General features: G+C 39.7%; 1 protein-coding gene and 1 pseudogene across 2 annotated transcripts in view; one reads left to right on the forward strand and one right to left on the reverse strand.

The window, feature by feature from the left end:
• The window catches only part of Ankrd31 (ankyrin repeat domain 31), a 206,556-nt gene that overhangs the window by 10,696 nt on the left and 180,737 nt on the right, over window positions 1-15,123 (reverse strand). The window contains exon 23 of the mRNA XM_004643500.1: window positions 9,357-9,453. Within this exon, the coding sequence (XP_004643557.1) occupies window positions 9,357-9,453 (97 nt within the window). The remainder of the gene's footprint in view (window positions 1-9,356; window positions 9,454-15,123) is intronic.
• Window positions 14,748-15,123, forward strand: part of LOC105743854 — a 2,371-nt pseudogene continuing 1,995 nt past the window's right edge. Inside the window, exon 1 of the transcript XR_001117337.2 lies at window positions 14,748-15,121. The product of XR_001117337.2 is annotated as an INO80 complex subunit C pseudogene (transcript). The remainder of the gene's footprint in view (window positions 15,122-15,123) is intronic.

Genomic DNA, 15,123 nt, shown 5'->3' on the forward strand with positions numbered 1-15,123 from the left:
CCCTGACCCCTGCCCAGGTACCAACCCAGGATTTTTTTCTTTAATGTATTTGGTACAGGATCTCACTGTGCAGCTCAGACTCATAGTGATCCTCTTATTTTCAGCCTCCCCAGCACTGGGATTACAGGCTCACGCCACCATGCCCCAGGGGTGGGGCCAGCGCAGCACATGGGGATCGAACCCGGCCACTGTGCTCTGCCTAAGCAGGTGCTTTCCTTTAGTGGCTTTTATGGTAATGTCCTTATACAGGGATGGCAACTGGTGATTAACTCGATTTTTGGCTCTTCTTCCCTCCCTGGAGGAAGCTGAGGCAACGTATCAAAGCTTGGTTTTTCTGGTGACCACTCCCCATCCTGAAGTTATCTAGGTCCCAGCCAAGAGTTTCTCGTTAGGAAAAAGATGCTCTGATTTCCTCCTTATCAGCTGGAAATGTCTAAAGGTTTAAGGAACTCTGTGCCAGGAATCAGGGACAAAGATCAAGTATCTTTATGATACCAGAATGCTGAAGCAGAAATATAATTTCAATCAAATAAAAATGTTTTTTAACAATTATTTCTATAGATGATAAAATGTATATCCTTTCTAGTCATATTGGAAAAAATTCTATTATGGATATTTTAATATAAGGTCCAATTTTTTCTTTTACTAAAAAGGAACCCTACAGAGTAAATATTATAGAATATTACATGATTTGATATTTAAAAGTTAATAATTTGATATAGATTTGTACTGATAAGGTAAAAATCTTTGAAAACTCTACTATAATCAAGAAATAGACCTGAAGTATATTTACTTTTAAGTTTAAAACTATGCAGGCTTTCATTTAAGGGGCTAATGCCAAAATCTAACAGGCTTATTAAGCTCTCAATTAGGTTCAGAATACTAGATTTTATATATAATGTCTTCAGGTTTTTGTGCATTCGGTTGTGTAGGAAGAACTTCAAAATGCTACTAAAAAGAAGCTCCTGCTGCGTATGGCATTGCAAGCCTATATTCTCAGGTACTCAGGAGGCTGAGGTATGAGGATCAAAAAATTGAGGCTAGGCTAGGCAACTCAGTAAATCCCATCTCAGAATAAAATTTTAGAAAGGGGTGGGGTGTAGCTAAGTGACTGAGTGCTTGTTTAGCATGTGTCATTCCCCAGCACCAAAAAGAGAAAGGGGGAAAAACCTCCTAAATAACCTAATGTATGTGAAATAGCACAGGCCCTGGATATGGCAGATGTTTTTCCTTCTCGTTCTTCCCTTATTAGTAGATGTATGCTCTATGGTATGAGTCAAAGGAGTGTTATCATGATGACAGAAGAAAAAAATTATGATTACAAGAAAAAAAGGGCCAACAGTTGTAAATAAGAGCTGAAACAAACACCCTCTGCTCTGTTATAAGGAACCCAGCTTCCTGAACACTTGTTCTCAGCCACATCAAAGAGAAGCACCTGTGAATATGTTCGGTGGCACAGACTTTCACAGACTTTCACAGAGAGAGGAAGCACAGTCACAGCATCACGACCAAGAAAACTGTCCTTAAAGTCATTAATTTACAACAGATTATGTCATTTTATTAAAGTTGGGAAAGCATGTTCTATTTTCAAAGCAACAAATGATGTTAGGTCTTCATAAAGTATGTAATTAGTATGTCTTGAGTGATGGCGTGGGGAAAGAAAGGCCTCAGGGTATCTTGGTACTATGGTGGCAGCGCACATAAACGCATAAAATTAGATTCCAAGTAAGTAGTAAGATGTAATCTAGTCTAGTTTTTCTTTTCTTATTTTTTTGGGTCAGAACCAGGGGTTGAACTCAGGTCCTTGTGCTTGCTAGGGAAGCGCTTATTCTACTGAGCCATCTCCCCAGCCCCATGTGATCTATTCTAAAAGGACTTCTTAAAGTAAATGTGTGGACCTTCCTTAGCCCCCAGCGTGCAGGCGTGCAGCTTCTGCTGGTGCCAGCCCAAACTTTTAAGAACTTAGGAGGACTGTGAGTGGCTGTGGGATGCAGGAGAGCTGCCATCTGTGGGCCCAGTGCGAACAGGTGTGGAGCTTTCCTGGAGCCATTTATGCACTTTGGCAGACTCTGGTCAGCCTGTGGGACTTCTATGCATTATTACTGGGAGCTTAAAAAATGCCAAAACACAGGAGCTAAAGGTAATTTCAATCCACCCAGAACACATCCAGGAGATAAAGACACATAAGAATGTGGAAATAGAAGTCCATCAGGGTATAGAAGAAATAAGATCAGAAATAATCTCTCAGACCCAAAAGAAAGGACAACAATTATGAAAGAATTGTTCAGCAAAGCTAAAGAAGACACAGATAGAAAAATATATAACAGAAAAATGATGGAAACACCGAATGAACAATATAGAACAGAATTAAAATGCACGAAGCAGATTCAAACAGATATCCAAAAAATTAAGAACTCCATTGAAAGCTGCTAAAAGCACTTGAATGAAACTAAAGACAGACTTTCAGACCTCAAAGACTAATGAATGTGAAATAAAAGATCCCTTAAAACTAACAAAGAACCAGGAAATAACAATTCAGCAGCTACAAGAAGATGCAAAGAAAAATAATGTAAGAAAAAGGGCCAGCCTGGTAGCTCAGTGGACTAAAGCACCTGCTTAGGCAAAGCGCAGCAACCAGGTTTCAATCCCTGGCGTGCCATGCTGGCCCTGCCCCTGGAGCATGCTGAGACAGGAGTGGCACGCGCCTGTAATCCCAGCACTTGGGAAAGTTGAAAACAGGAGGATCACTATGAGTCCAATCTACGTAGTGAGACCTTGTAGACCCTGTTCTAAATATAGTTAAAAAAATGTGTGTGTGTGTGTGTGTGTGTGTGTGTGTGTATAATAGGTGTCAATGAAGCAGAAGGAGACAGCACAAATGACATAAAAAGATTATTTGCTGAAGTACTAGCAGAAAATTTTCCAAACACGAGAAAAGAAACTAATATGCAGGGGCCGGGGAGATGGCTCAGTGGAATAAGCACTTCCCTGGCAAGCGCAAGGGCCTGAGTTCAATCCCCAGTTCTGCCAAAAAAAAAAAAAAAAGAAAGAAACTAACATGCAGATAAACAAGGCATATAGAATTCACAGCCATAATCACAATAAATCTACAGCTAGACACACAATAATCAAGATCTCAGAAATTCAGCAAAAGAATGGAATATTAAAAGCTGCTAAGGAAAAGAAACAGATCACCTACAATGGAAAGCCCATCAGAATCACAGCCAATTTCTCAACATAAACCATCAAATCAAGAAGGGCTTGAGGGGCTGAGGAGATTGCTCAGTAGAATAAGTGCCTGCCCAGCAAGCACAAGGTCCTGAGTTCAATCCCCAGTAATCTTTTTCTTTACAAAAAAGAAACCCCCAAAACAAAAAAAAGCAAACCCAAAACTTAAAATCAAACGAGAATGCAGATCCAACTTACCCAAAACCTGTGGGATGCAATGAAAGCTGTCCTAAGAGGAAAATTTAGGGGGCCTGGCCCTTAGCTCAGTTCTTGAAGTGGCTGCTTCAACAAAGCAGTCAGGCTCAGACTGCTGTGGTTCGATCTCCACAACTCAAGCAGGCCAAACCTGCCCTGAGGTCATTCGGAGCCAAAAAAAAAAAAGAAAAGAAAAAAAAGAGGAAAATTTATAGCAGTAAATTCACACATCAGGAAAACAGAATAAACCCAAATAAATGATCTTATGCTGCAACTCAAGCTCCTAGAAAAAGAAGAGCAAGCCAAGCCCAAAGCAGGGAGGAAATTATAAAGAATAGAGCAGAAATTAATGCATTGGAGATGAAGAAAACAATGCAAAGAATATGAGAATCAGAGAGTTGGTTCTTTAAAAGACTAAATAAAATTGATAAACGCCTAGCCAATCTAATCAAAACAAGGAAAGAAAAAACACAAATTCATGCAACAAAGAATGAAAAGGGTGAAATCACTACAGACCTGAGAGAAAGTCAGCAATATCTACTTCCAAAATCTTTACTCCCACAGGATGGAAAACAGAGGAAATGGACAGTTTCTTAGATATATATGAAATGCCAAAGCTGAAACAAGATGTACAAACTCTGAATAACCCAATAATAAGAAATGAAATTGAAAATGTAATAAAAAACCTATCAACAAAGAAAAGCCCAGGTTCCAATGGATTCATAGCAGCATTCTACAAGAAATCTAGAGGAGATTTAATGCTAACTTTTCTCAAACTCTTCAATGAAATTGAAAGGGAAGCAATACTCCCTCATAGAGCTAGAGAAAATTTTCCTCAAATTCATTTCTCCCCCTGTATTTAGAACAGGGTCTACAGGGTCTCACTACATAGATCTGACTTACAGTTATTCTCTTGTTTTCAGACCCTTGAGTGCTGGGATTACAGGTGCACACCACCACAGCCAGTCTTAATCACCATATTAGTACACCCTGTGGTCCGGGCCAGCATGGCATGTTGGGGATTGAACCCCGGCTGCTGCGTTCAAATTCATTTGGAACCAGAAGAGACCGAGAATATCAAAAGCAATCCTGGGAAGCAAAGGAAAGGCAAGAGGTGACACAATCCCTGACCTGAAGTTATACTATAAAGCTACTGTGATAAAATCAGCATGGTAGTAGCATAGAGACAGAACCAAGGATCATACAACAGATTAGAAGATGGAGACACAACTGTAAACACACCCAGCCATCTTATCTTTGATAAAGGGACGGAAGAGGCACACTGGAAGATAGCCTCTTTAATAAATAGTGCTGGAAAAACTGGCTTTCCACATGCCGAAGGCTGAAACTAGACCCATACCTATCACCATGCACAAAGCAATAGTCAAAATGGATCAAAGACTTAAACATTAAAACAGAAACACTAAATCTTCTAGAAGAAAATGTAGGTAGAAACTGTAAAGATATAGGGGTAGATAGAGAGTTCATGAACAAAAACCAAACTGCATGGGAAATACTTCAAAGAATCAGCAACTGCTAGCTCAATTTTTTGAAAAATTCTGTACTTCAAAGCGACTCTTTCAACATAGTAAAAAGAAAACCCACAGACTGGGAAAACATTATAGCTGACTTTCCCTCCAATGAAGGCCTTCTACCTAGAACATATAAAGAATTAAAAAAATAAATAGTGAAAAAAAAGAAATTAAAAAAATCTGAACCCAAAATTCAAGAACCCAATCCATAAACGGGCATCAAAGATGAATATACACTTCTTAGAGGAAGAAATGTAAGTGGCAAGTAAGTATATAAAAAAACATTCTACATCATTGGTCATCAAGAAATGCAAATTAAAACAACACTGAGATTCCATCTCACCCCATAAAGAATGGCTAACATCAAGAAGTCAGCCAAGGGGCCGGCCAGATAGCTCAGTGGACTAAAGGGCCTGCTCAGGCATGCACAGGGACTGAGGTTTGATCCCTAGTGTGCCGTGCAGGCCCTGCCTCCAGGGCACACTGAGATTGTGACTGAGACTGGGTGTGGTGTCTTGCAACTATAATCCCAGTGCTTGGGAGGCTGAAATACAGGAGGATCACACTACAAGTCTGATCTGTGTAGTGAGGCCCTACAGACCCTGTACTAAACACTTAAAAAGAACTACTAACTAAATATTTAAAAAGTCAGTCAATAACAAATGCTGGAGAGGTTGTGGAAAAAAAAAGTACCATTCTGCACTGTTGGTGGGAATGTAGACTGGTACAACTGCTATGGAAATCAGTGTGGAGATTCTTTAAAAAGCTAGGATTGGAGGTCTCATTCAAGCAAGCCATTCTCTTCCTGGGTATTTTTCCAGAAGAACTGAAAACATCATACCACAGTGATGATGTGCACCTATGTTTATAGCAGTGCAATCTGTCATAGCTAAATCCTAGAAACCCAGATGCCTGTCAACTGAAGAATGGATAAAGAAGATGCGATATTTTTATGCAATGGAGTATTTATTCTATAGAACAGCATAAATTTGAGTCTTTTTTAAAAAAATTGAGTCTTTTGTTGGTAAATGGATGCAAATAGAGAACATACTCTTCAGTGAAATCAATCAGAACTATATGTGCAAATACTGTATTACTGCCTTAGTGTGAGAATGTGAGAGAGAAAAATGGAATCTGAAGGGTACAATAGACACTGGGAAAAAGGAATGAACTTATCCAAATGGAAATAATGAGTTGAAGAGGACAGAAGAAGGAGTAGGGGAAAGAGATTTATCTATGTACATAAGCAGGATGGTTTGGACAACTATACTGTGCATTTCTGCTTTTCTATTGAAAGAAGTGGTTAATGCTTTAATTTATTTTGTTTTTTCAAATGTTTGTACTTTTTCTCTTTCTTATACATTTCTTTCCTTTTTTCTTTCTTCTTCCAATTTTACATGCATGTATCTGGTAATATGAATAACTGGTTGGAACCCAACACTATGCATTACAACAAATACTGTGAAATTATTATTTTAAGTGAAATTCTGTATCACTTGTAAATTTGTTTTAATTCTAATTTGTACTCTTCAAAAATAAAAATACAAGAATAAACGTGTCAATATGTCCACATATAATAAACATAAATTATGTTTAAGTTTGGAAATGTTCTTTTTGTCTAGTTTGTACTGAAATGTTAGTGAAAGGTCCCTAAAGGACATAGCTGCATAGGAAAAAGGCTTAGGAGAAGCTGTGAAATTTCAAGGGAACATACACTAGAGACTCACTTCATCTTAAAGCTTAAAAGGACATTTGGGATAATACATTCTTCATCTTTATAGGAGTTTCATTAACAGGACTACATTGAAATGCTTTTATGTAGAAGATAGTAATTTTTTCAATTTTTATATGATATTCATACATATTACCTAGAAAAATTCAAGGAACAAGAGTTTGAATACAAACAATTTCATTATGTTTCACTGCAATAGATGTTTTGAAATTGAAATAGTAGGTACTGAAGAGTTAAAAGGTTTTGAACTAGACATAGTGGTGCACACCTGTAATTCCAGCTACTTGGGAGGTTGAGGTAAGAGGATTATAGGTTTTTAAAGTCATGCTGGGCAATTTAGTGAGATTCTGTCTCAAAATAATGTCTGGATTTTTGGCTCAGTGGCAGAGTCCTTGACCAATATGAACAAGGCCTTGGGTTCAAATCTTCAGAAACAAAAATAAAAAGAGGACTTTTATGTTTAAAATTCTGAATTAGGAACAAAACATACCCTTGACACATTCATATAACACATTTTAACAACAGAGTTCATCAAAGCATTCACTTCAGTTACCAGTTAGTTTTTGTGAAGAATTCAGAATAAAGTTCTTCTATCATTCTGAGATTCTTAGTCACTTTCTTATCCGCCTAAGACCCAATATCTGAACCTAAAACTTACAGGAGAAGTTTATTTTTACCCACATTTCAGTTCATGTTCAGCTGGCTTCAATGAAGAAACAGCATACTAGAAAAACAGTGGAGGAAACATTGTTCATTTCATGGTAATCAGGAAGCAGAGAGTAAAAGGCCCTGATGTCTCTTCTCAACAGAAAGGTTCAGAGCCCGGCAACCTTGAGCCTGACATCAGTGGGGTCTTTCAGATTTCTCATATGCCTTCCAGGCCTCTTTCCTACTGTCTTGATATAAGCACAAGGCTTCTTTCTAATCTTTTCAGCAAACAAGTTCTGTTCTATCGTAACTTTATAGGTCCGTTTTTTTTTTCTCAAAACTGAAAGCTTTTAAAATGGGCTCTGAAAACGCATAAACCTGGTTAAAAGCAGCAAGCAGTATCCATGTTACAAACTGAACATTGGGGCTGCCTTAAAATCTCCTGTCCGATGATTTAGTTCACCACCCCTAATCTCAGTCTCTCAAATTCAGGATGTGCAAAATGGAAACACATATTCTGCCTAGGCATAATACATGACCCGGAGTCCAAGTGCCAGTGGAGTCCCTGTTGCCAAATGAAAACTCCTGAGCCTGGTCTTTACCATCTACCTTTCTATCATCATTTCAGTCTTCTGAGATCTCTCACCAAAAACATTATACTAAATCAAAGAAGCCTGACAGTCTTACATTGTGAGGTTACATCTATGTAATACATTCATAATAGGGACACTCATTCAGACAGGATGCAGACTAGTAGTTCCCAGGTAATAGGGATAGTAGAGGATAGAGAGTAATTGCCAAAGGGGCACAGGGTTTCTTTCTGGGGTGATGAAAGTATTTTAGAATTACACAGAAGTAGTGATTATACAACACTGTGAATGTGCTAAATGCCAATGAGGTTTTTCACTTCAAAACAACTAAATGTAATTGTTAATTACAACTATTAGTTGTAAATTTTACTTTAAAGGAAAATAAAGCCAGTGTTTCTCAGATTTAGGTATTTTTTTAAATCCCATAACTACTAAGAAATTGGTTTTGGACTGCAACCCACCTGGCAGACTGCAGCCAGTTCTATTGCACAGAGCATTGAGTTGCTTACTTTACAAGAACTTATATGAGTGGACTAAGTGGCCTTTCTTGATTATTCTGAAGAGCAGCTTCTTAAGAGTTCAGTTTCCTGGTAAATTCCTAACAGTGTGTGTGTATAAAATTTGTCATTTCATTCTCCATACACAAGTTGCCAGCATTGATCCTCAATTTGTTTGTTCGAAGTTACTTGGTCAAAAGTCCTTCTTTCCTAGGGGCCTGGGAGATAACTCAGTAGAATAAGTACTTGCCTGGCAAGCGCAAGTTTGTAAGTTCAATCCCCAGTACTGTTAAGAAAAAAAAAGTCCTTCCTTCTTAAAACACACAAAGTTAATATGCATCTCAAATCTTTTTTTTTTGGGGGGGGGGAGTAACCGGGGATTGAACTCAGGCCCTTGCGCTTGCCAGAGAAGCACTTATTCTACTGAGCCATCTCCCCGGCCCAAGTCTTTCTTTTGTAATGATGCCTGCACTGTCAGATTATTCTAGTGCTGTTTCTTCTCTTAGACATACAATTATGCACAGCCTTTTTATTTTTTTGAGGTAGGAGTATATTTTTATTTCTTAATGTGCTGATCAAATTCTGAAGTGTTTTTGTACAGGTAAAAAAGAGACATAATGGGGGGGGGGGACACTGCTCCAGGAGCGAGGCACACTTAAAGCAAGTGTTGGGGCTGGGGACATGGCTCAGTAGGATAAGCGCTTGACTGGCAAACGCAAGGATCTGAGTTCAATCCCCGGTTCTGCCAAAAAAAAAAAAAGCAAGTGTTATGTTTGGTTGTGTTGTTTCTGTATATTATAAACACCTGTTTAACTTGTTGCAGTTTAAAGGATAAAAATCTAAAATGTACGCTGAAGAATAATCATTACAATGTCTGTAGTACACAGCAAAATAAAACAAAACCAAAATGAAACACACACCACAGAGCACACACCTGGAAGGCAAGGCTGCTGAGGTCCTGCGCCTGCTTCTGGAGGTACAGATGCTTCTTCGGAAACGTACTTTAAAAGCTCCTTCCCAAGATATGTTACCTGCACATAATTTAAAACACAACCAAAAAAAAAAAAATCATACATTCTACAAGAGGCAAATGTATCTATCTCCTGAAAATAGTCATTTATTTGTAAAGTTCTTTTTAAATGTATTTGGTACAGGGTCTCGCTACGCAGCTTGGACTTGTAGTGATCCTCCTCTTCTCAGCCTCCCCAGCACTGGGATTACAGGCGTGCACCAGCATGCCCAGACTTGATTGCTGACTCAGCCCCCTGGGGGAGGGTAGGGGTGGGGCCAGCACAGCATGTGCTACCAGGGATTGAACCCCAGTCCCTGTGCTTGCCTCAGCAAGTGGTTAGTCTGCTGAGCTATCTCGCTGGCCCTGTAAAGTGTTGATCAATACACATCAAACTAACTCATGACCGAATTCAGCCAGTCACCTTTTTCTGAATGCTTTCTTAGAATAAAGTGACATTTATTTCCTTAGCATTTCTGGATGTTTTTATACAGAATTTGGAGAATAGACTATGTGCCCATGAAATTTAAAATATTATTTACTATCTGGACCTTTACAAAAAGGTTTTGTTGATCCCAGTTGTCTAACAACCATTAATATAGCATCTGATACTTTATTCCTTCAAAAAACTTAACAGTAATTAATACAATTAAGCCATACAAGTAATGGTACTCTTCAAGGAAAAGACAGAAACCTGATGAGATTAGTAACACTTCAGGACTAGATATCCACTTAAAAATTCTTATTTGTGAACACAGATATTGTTATCAGCCCCAAAGGCCATAGTTTAAAAGTGTCTATGCACACACAGCTGAAGCAGCTGTCAAATAACTGCCAGAAGTACTCTGGACTGAATGGTCTTGGGTTCTCCACTCTTAGACCAGTGAGTGGAGCAAAATGTTAAGTCTCAGCTTGGACAGTCTTTCCTTGTCTTCCTGTAGCTGCTGAGCCCAAGTAATGGCCCTATTTTAGGCTTTCATAGAACGAGGCATGGATTCATTCTTATTATTTCTATGCTTCTTTTCATGCTACAATATTTATACCATTTAAATCAAATTGTATTTTAATGTGTCTCATTCCCATAAATCATAAACTTCTTGAGGATATGGCCTGTGTCACATTCATTTTTATACCTTCAGCATTTCATAGCCAACATTATTCAGTAAAAGACTAAAGTTCCAATGCTAGCGCAAAAATCTCTATAAATTCCAAGCCTCAGTTTGTATGTTTGTAAAACAAGAACCTTCAGTTTACCAAATATTGAGTATGAGAAGAGATTTTGTACAGGAAGCATTTGGGATACTGTCTAGCATATCCTAATGGCCTGTTAAATCAGCATGAGAACAGTACAGGGGATGTGTAAGGCACAGAAACCCGCTGGGCTCAGTCTCACAACTACAAGGCCTCAAAGACATGGAACTATCTGGTCTGCCCAGTGTGCCAATCCCTCCTTACTCGCCCAGGAAAGGAGATGAGATGCTCCTGAAAGCTTCCCCAAACAACCACAAATGAGAAAATGTATCTTACGTACATTACACCCTGACAATGCCCAACACACCTCACACACTCATTAAAGTACAGTCTTAGTATATCTGATCCTACATCTCATACTTCGCCAAGAGTATTTCAGCTGGGTATAGTGATGTACATCTGTAATCCTAATACTTTGGGATGCCAAGGCTGGGAAGATCACAATTTCAAGCCCACCCTGAACAACTTAGCAAGACCCTGTCGCAAAACAAAAAATAATGAGCTGGGGATGTAGTTTAGTGCAAAGGCTTGGGTTTAATTCCCAGCACTGAAAAAAAAAATGTTTTAATTACTTAGTGCTGAGTAATATAAGGGGGTACTAAAAGTGCCTTACACATACCCCTGGAGGTAATTTAGACAAAAACATAGCTTTAAAAGGAAATGCATTTAATTAAGATCCATTTTCCACAAGGAAGGGATGATTTATTGACTAGGTTAATGAATGGACCTCACAGTGAACAGGCATTAGGTCATCTGAAAACTGCATTTCACACTGGTATCTGTGTTCCAGTTGGCTGAAGCATAAGAGCCAATAGTCATCATATTCATACAGGACTCCAATCCTGATTCTTAAAAACCTCACTGGGTCTGAATTTTGGTCCCATATCTAGTCTGAGAGAAGAAAAGCTGTTGGCTAGTTTGTTAGGTTCTTGGACTACATGGCCTCTGGTGCTCTCAGCACCTTTGCCAGCCAAAACCTGTACTGGCAAGGGATGGCTGATGGCATGGCATCTTCCTCAAATGAGTGAGTGAGGGAGATGGTGCTTAGTGTAAGCTGTCTTCTGGGATGATACCTGTAGGGTGTTATGCTTTTCTAAAAGGCCCAGCTGCAGAGGTGCTTGGTTCTAAGGCCACTGATGCTTTCCACAAGACTCTTATAGCAAAACAACAATTACTCCTCAGATATCAGGCTGTGCTGATTCCCTAGAGGCATGCTGAGGAAGGAACAGGGAGCATGCTGTGTGTGTGCACATGTGCACACAGATGGACAGGGGGATGATTCAGCCAGCTGCCCTTCTGGAGCATATAGTGAAACAAATAAGATTTAATCAACTAGCTTTATTTTAGTAAGATCTGAAGAAACAAAGCTCAGTGTTAATTCATTAATAACTGCCATAACAAATGTTTCCCTACATGTTGCATACAAATATGAATCAAGAAAAAAACCATAATGTGCCTCTGAATATTACATAGGTGTCCAAGAATGAATTTTCCTATTCAGAGTTCATTATATTTTAAAGTATCAGCCCATGTTTTTCATGACTTCAGAAAAATATTTGTTAGTACTGACTAGTCAGAATCTGCTCATGGATGATGAACAAATGATCGTTTTAATTGCACTACAGGTTTTAAGAAGCCTTACACATTTTCACAATCTCGAAAAAGGAAGGATCTTTTTTTTATTTTATAGTGGGAAAAAAGACAAAAGAACAAGACTAAAGTATAGACTTTCTTTTTAGGTTAATTCTAACATGAAATATATTTCTGTGAAGAAAATAATTACTTCTCAAACTATTCTTTAGGAATTAAAAATATAAGACACAGGGTTGGCAAGATAGCTTAGCAGACTAAGTGCCTGCTTAGGCAAGCACATGGAGCAGGGTTTGATCCCTGGCATCACATGCCACCCTGGTCCCACCTCTGGGCCAATGAGTTGGCCATGAGTCTAGGCGTGGTGGAGTGCACCTGTAATTCCAGTGTTGAGGAGGCTGAAAACAAGAGGATCACTTTGAGGCTGAGCTGTGTAGTGAGACTATGTACCAAATACATAATATTAACAATAACAACAATACAGTTATTTCAAAGAGCAATTACTGCCTTCAAAGAAGCACATCAGAGAAATGAGGAAGCAGGCAAAGTTCACTTTCACAGAGGATGTCTCCTCACATCCCAGCTGCAGACTCCCCCCATTCCCCACACCGCACAAGGCCAGTGGCAGGGGAAGGTCCTTCACACTGTTCATGGGTCAGGTTCACCATTCCTGGGTATCTGAATTTTAGAGATGGTCCATATCACTAGCCATCTCCTTCTGTCTCTTCTGCAATGTGGCTGAGTACTAGATACTTTGGGACAATTGAATGAAGCCATCTGTCCTTGTGAACAATTTCATCACTTTCTTTCTATACTCCTGCCCTACCCTTTGGAGAAATTTCTTTGTAAGAATGGTCATAAGTGGAAGCACAGAGAAAGTCATCACTAAGTCCAAACGAATGAAATGTGTCAGGGTGGAAATTCAGTAAGACTTCTGGATCATGTAGGGATCATGCCTACACAAGAGGATTAGTGCTCCATAAGTAACTACCAAAAATGACAGCCTACTTCTTTTTTTATCTGCATCAGTTTACTCCTGGGCATTCCCAAAACAACCGTCACTGGCAAGGTTAGGATTCTTATGATTTTCATATGGTAGTTTTATCATAGAAAGAGGTTTTTCTTCCCATCCATATACTAACAGGGCCCAACCTTGCTCAGCTTCTGAAATCAGACATGCTCAAGGCAGTATAGCCACAGACTGTAAAAAGTTGCCCACTTTTTTCAGAAGTGGGCAATTTTTGGTGCATGTAATTAAGCCTTTGCACACCTTAATAAAGGTGGACAGATGACAGTAGGTGCTCTTCAAGATTTGTGGTAATCCCTACATACAATGGAAAGAATGCAGGCCTACTGTGTGTCATTGTTTTAAATGCAGAAATAGTGTGTAGAAAATCAGAAGATCAGGTTTGAGTACCTACTGGTCTTGAGGCTAATCATTTAACTTCCTACAACTATTTTTAAATCCATAAACAATGATAATAATTGAGTATTCTTGCTCCATGAAGATGTTGTCTAAAAAAATGTTTTATATACCACACAGTGAAGATACAAGCCCTGTAATCTTCAAGCTGGAAGGCTCTTTAGAGATCATCTAGTACTCCTTATTGCATGTGCTGTACAGGAAAACTGAGGTTTAGAAAGGTTGAAACATTTGATCTAAGTCAATGACTCTCTAGGGTGCAGCTTAGAACTCCTGGAAAGCTTTGTAATACTACCACGGGGTCCCTGACCCAGACTATCAAACACTCTGGATCTGGGGTACCCTAGGCATAGATGTTCTTTAAAGCCCGCCACATGATTCTAATGTACATCCATGATTAAAAACTGTTGCCTAAATCAGATAACTTTAAAACACTGAAAACAGGAAGTAGCTTGGCCTCCCATCCAGAGATCACACTGCCATGCAGGAATGGCGCCTTATGGTGGCAGGCAGTGGCATCAGCAGAAGCAGGGATGCCTGCTGAGAGGAAGTGCCAAGATTCCCTTGGTGAAGCTGCAGAGCCACCCAGCACTGGAGTGGGAGGAATGAGTCATATATGTGTCTAGTGGCTGTGTCGCTGTCTGATGTACAGCAAGACCTAGTTTTCTGGCATTTCATGCCTGGCAACTGATCATCCCTGGCCCTACACCCTCACCATAATTCTCAGAATTAGTATGTTCATCTACTGGTGCAGCCGAAAGCTTCTTCCATCAAGAAATGACTGTGAATGTCCTGTGAGACAAGAGGAGGCACAAGTTTTGGGGGTAAAACTTTAAAAGAGAAGATACTGAAAAATATTTTAAAATATTGTTAAGAAACTCACCATGGGGGGCCCAGCCCTAGCTCAGTTCTTTAAGTGGCTGCTTCCACAATGCTGGCAGCCTCGGGTTGCTGTAGTTCGATCCCCACAACACTCCAGCCATGCCAAAGTGCCCTGAAGGCATTCAAGGAGCAAAAAAAAAAAATTCCTTAGGTCCGCCCTGAGGGGGGGAGGGGAGCAGGAGGAAAATAGCGTAGGATGGCGGCTCAAATTCCAATTGTGGCTGCCCCTTCCACTCCAGGGATAGCTCGGAATAGCAAGAAAAGGCCTGCTAGCCCTTCCCACAACGGCAACAGCGGAGGGGGGTACAGCACCGGTAAGAAGAAAAAGCTCTCCGGCCCTGGCTTTGCGCAGGGCATCAGCATGGAAGCCATGAGTGACAATAAAGTGGTGTCCTCTGAGTTTAGCACAGGCCCTGTGGAAAAAGCTGCCAAACCTTTGCCATTTAAGGATCCCAACTTTGTGCACTCTGGCCATGGTGGTGCAGTAGCTGGCAAGAAGAACGGAACCTGGAAGAACCTGAAACAAATTCTCACTGCTGAAAGGGC

Source organism: Octodon degus, unplaced genomic scaffold (assembly GCF_000260255.1).
Source record: "Octodon degus isolate 3935 unplaced genomic scaffold, OctDeg1.0 scaffold00177, whole genome shotgun sequence".
Lineage (NCBI taxonomy): Eukaryota > Metazoa > Chordata > Mammalia > Rodentia > Octodontidae > Octodon > Octodon degus.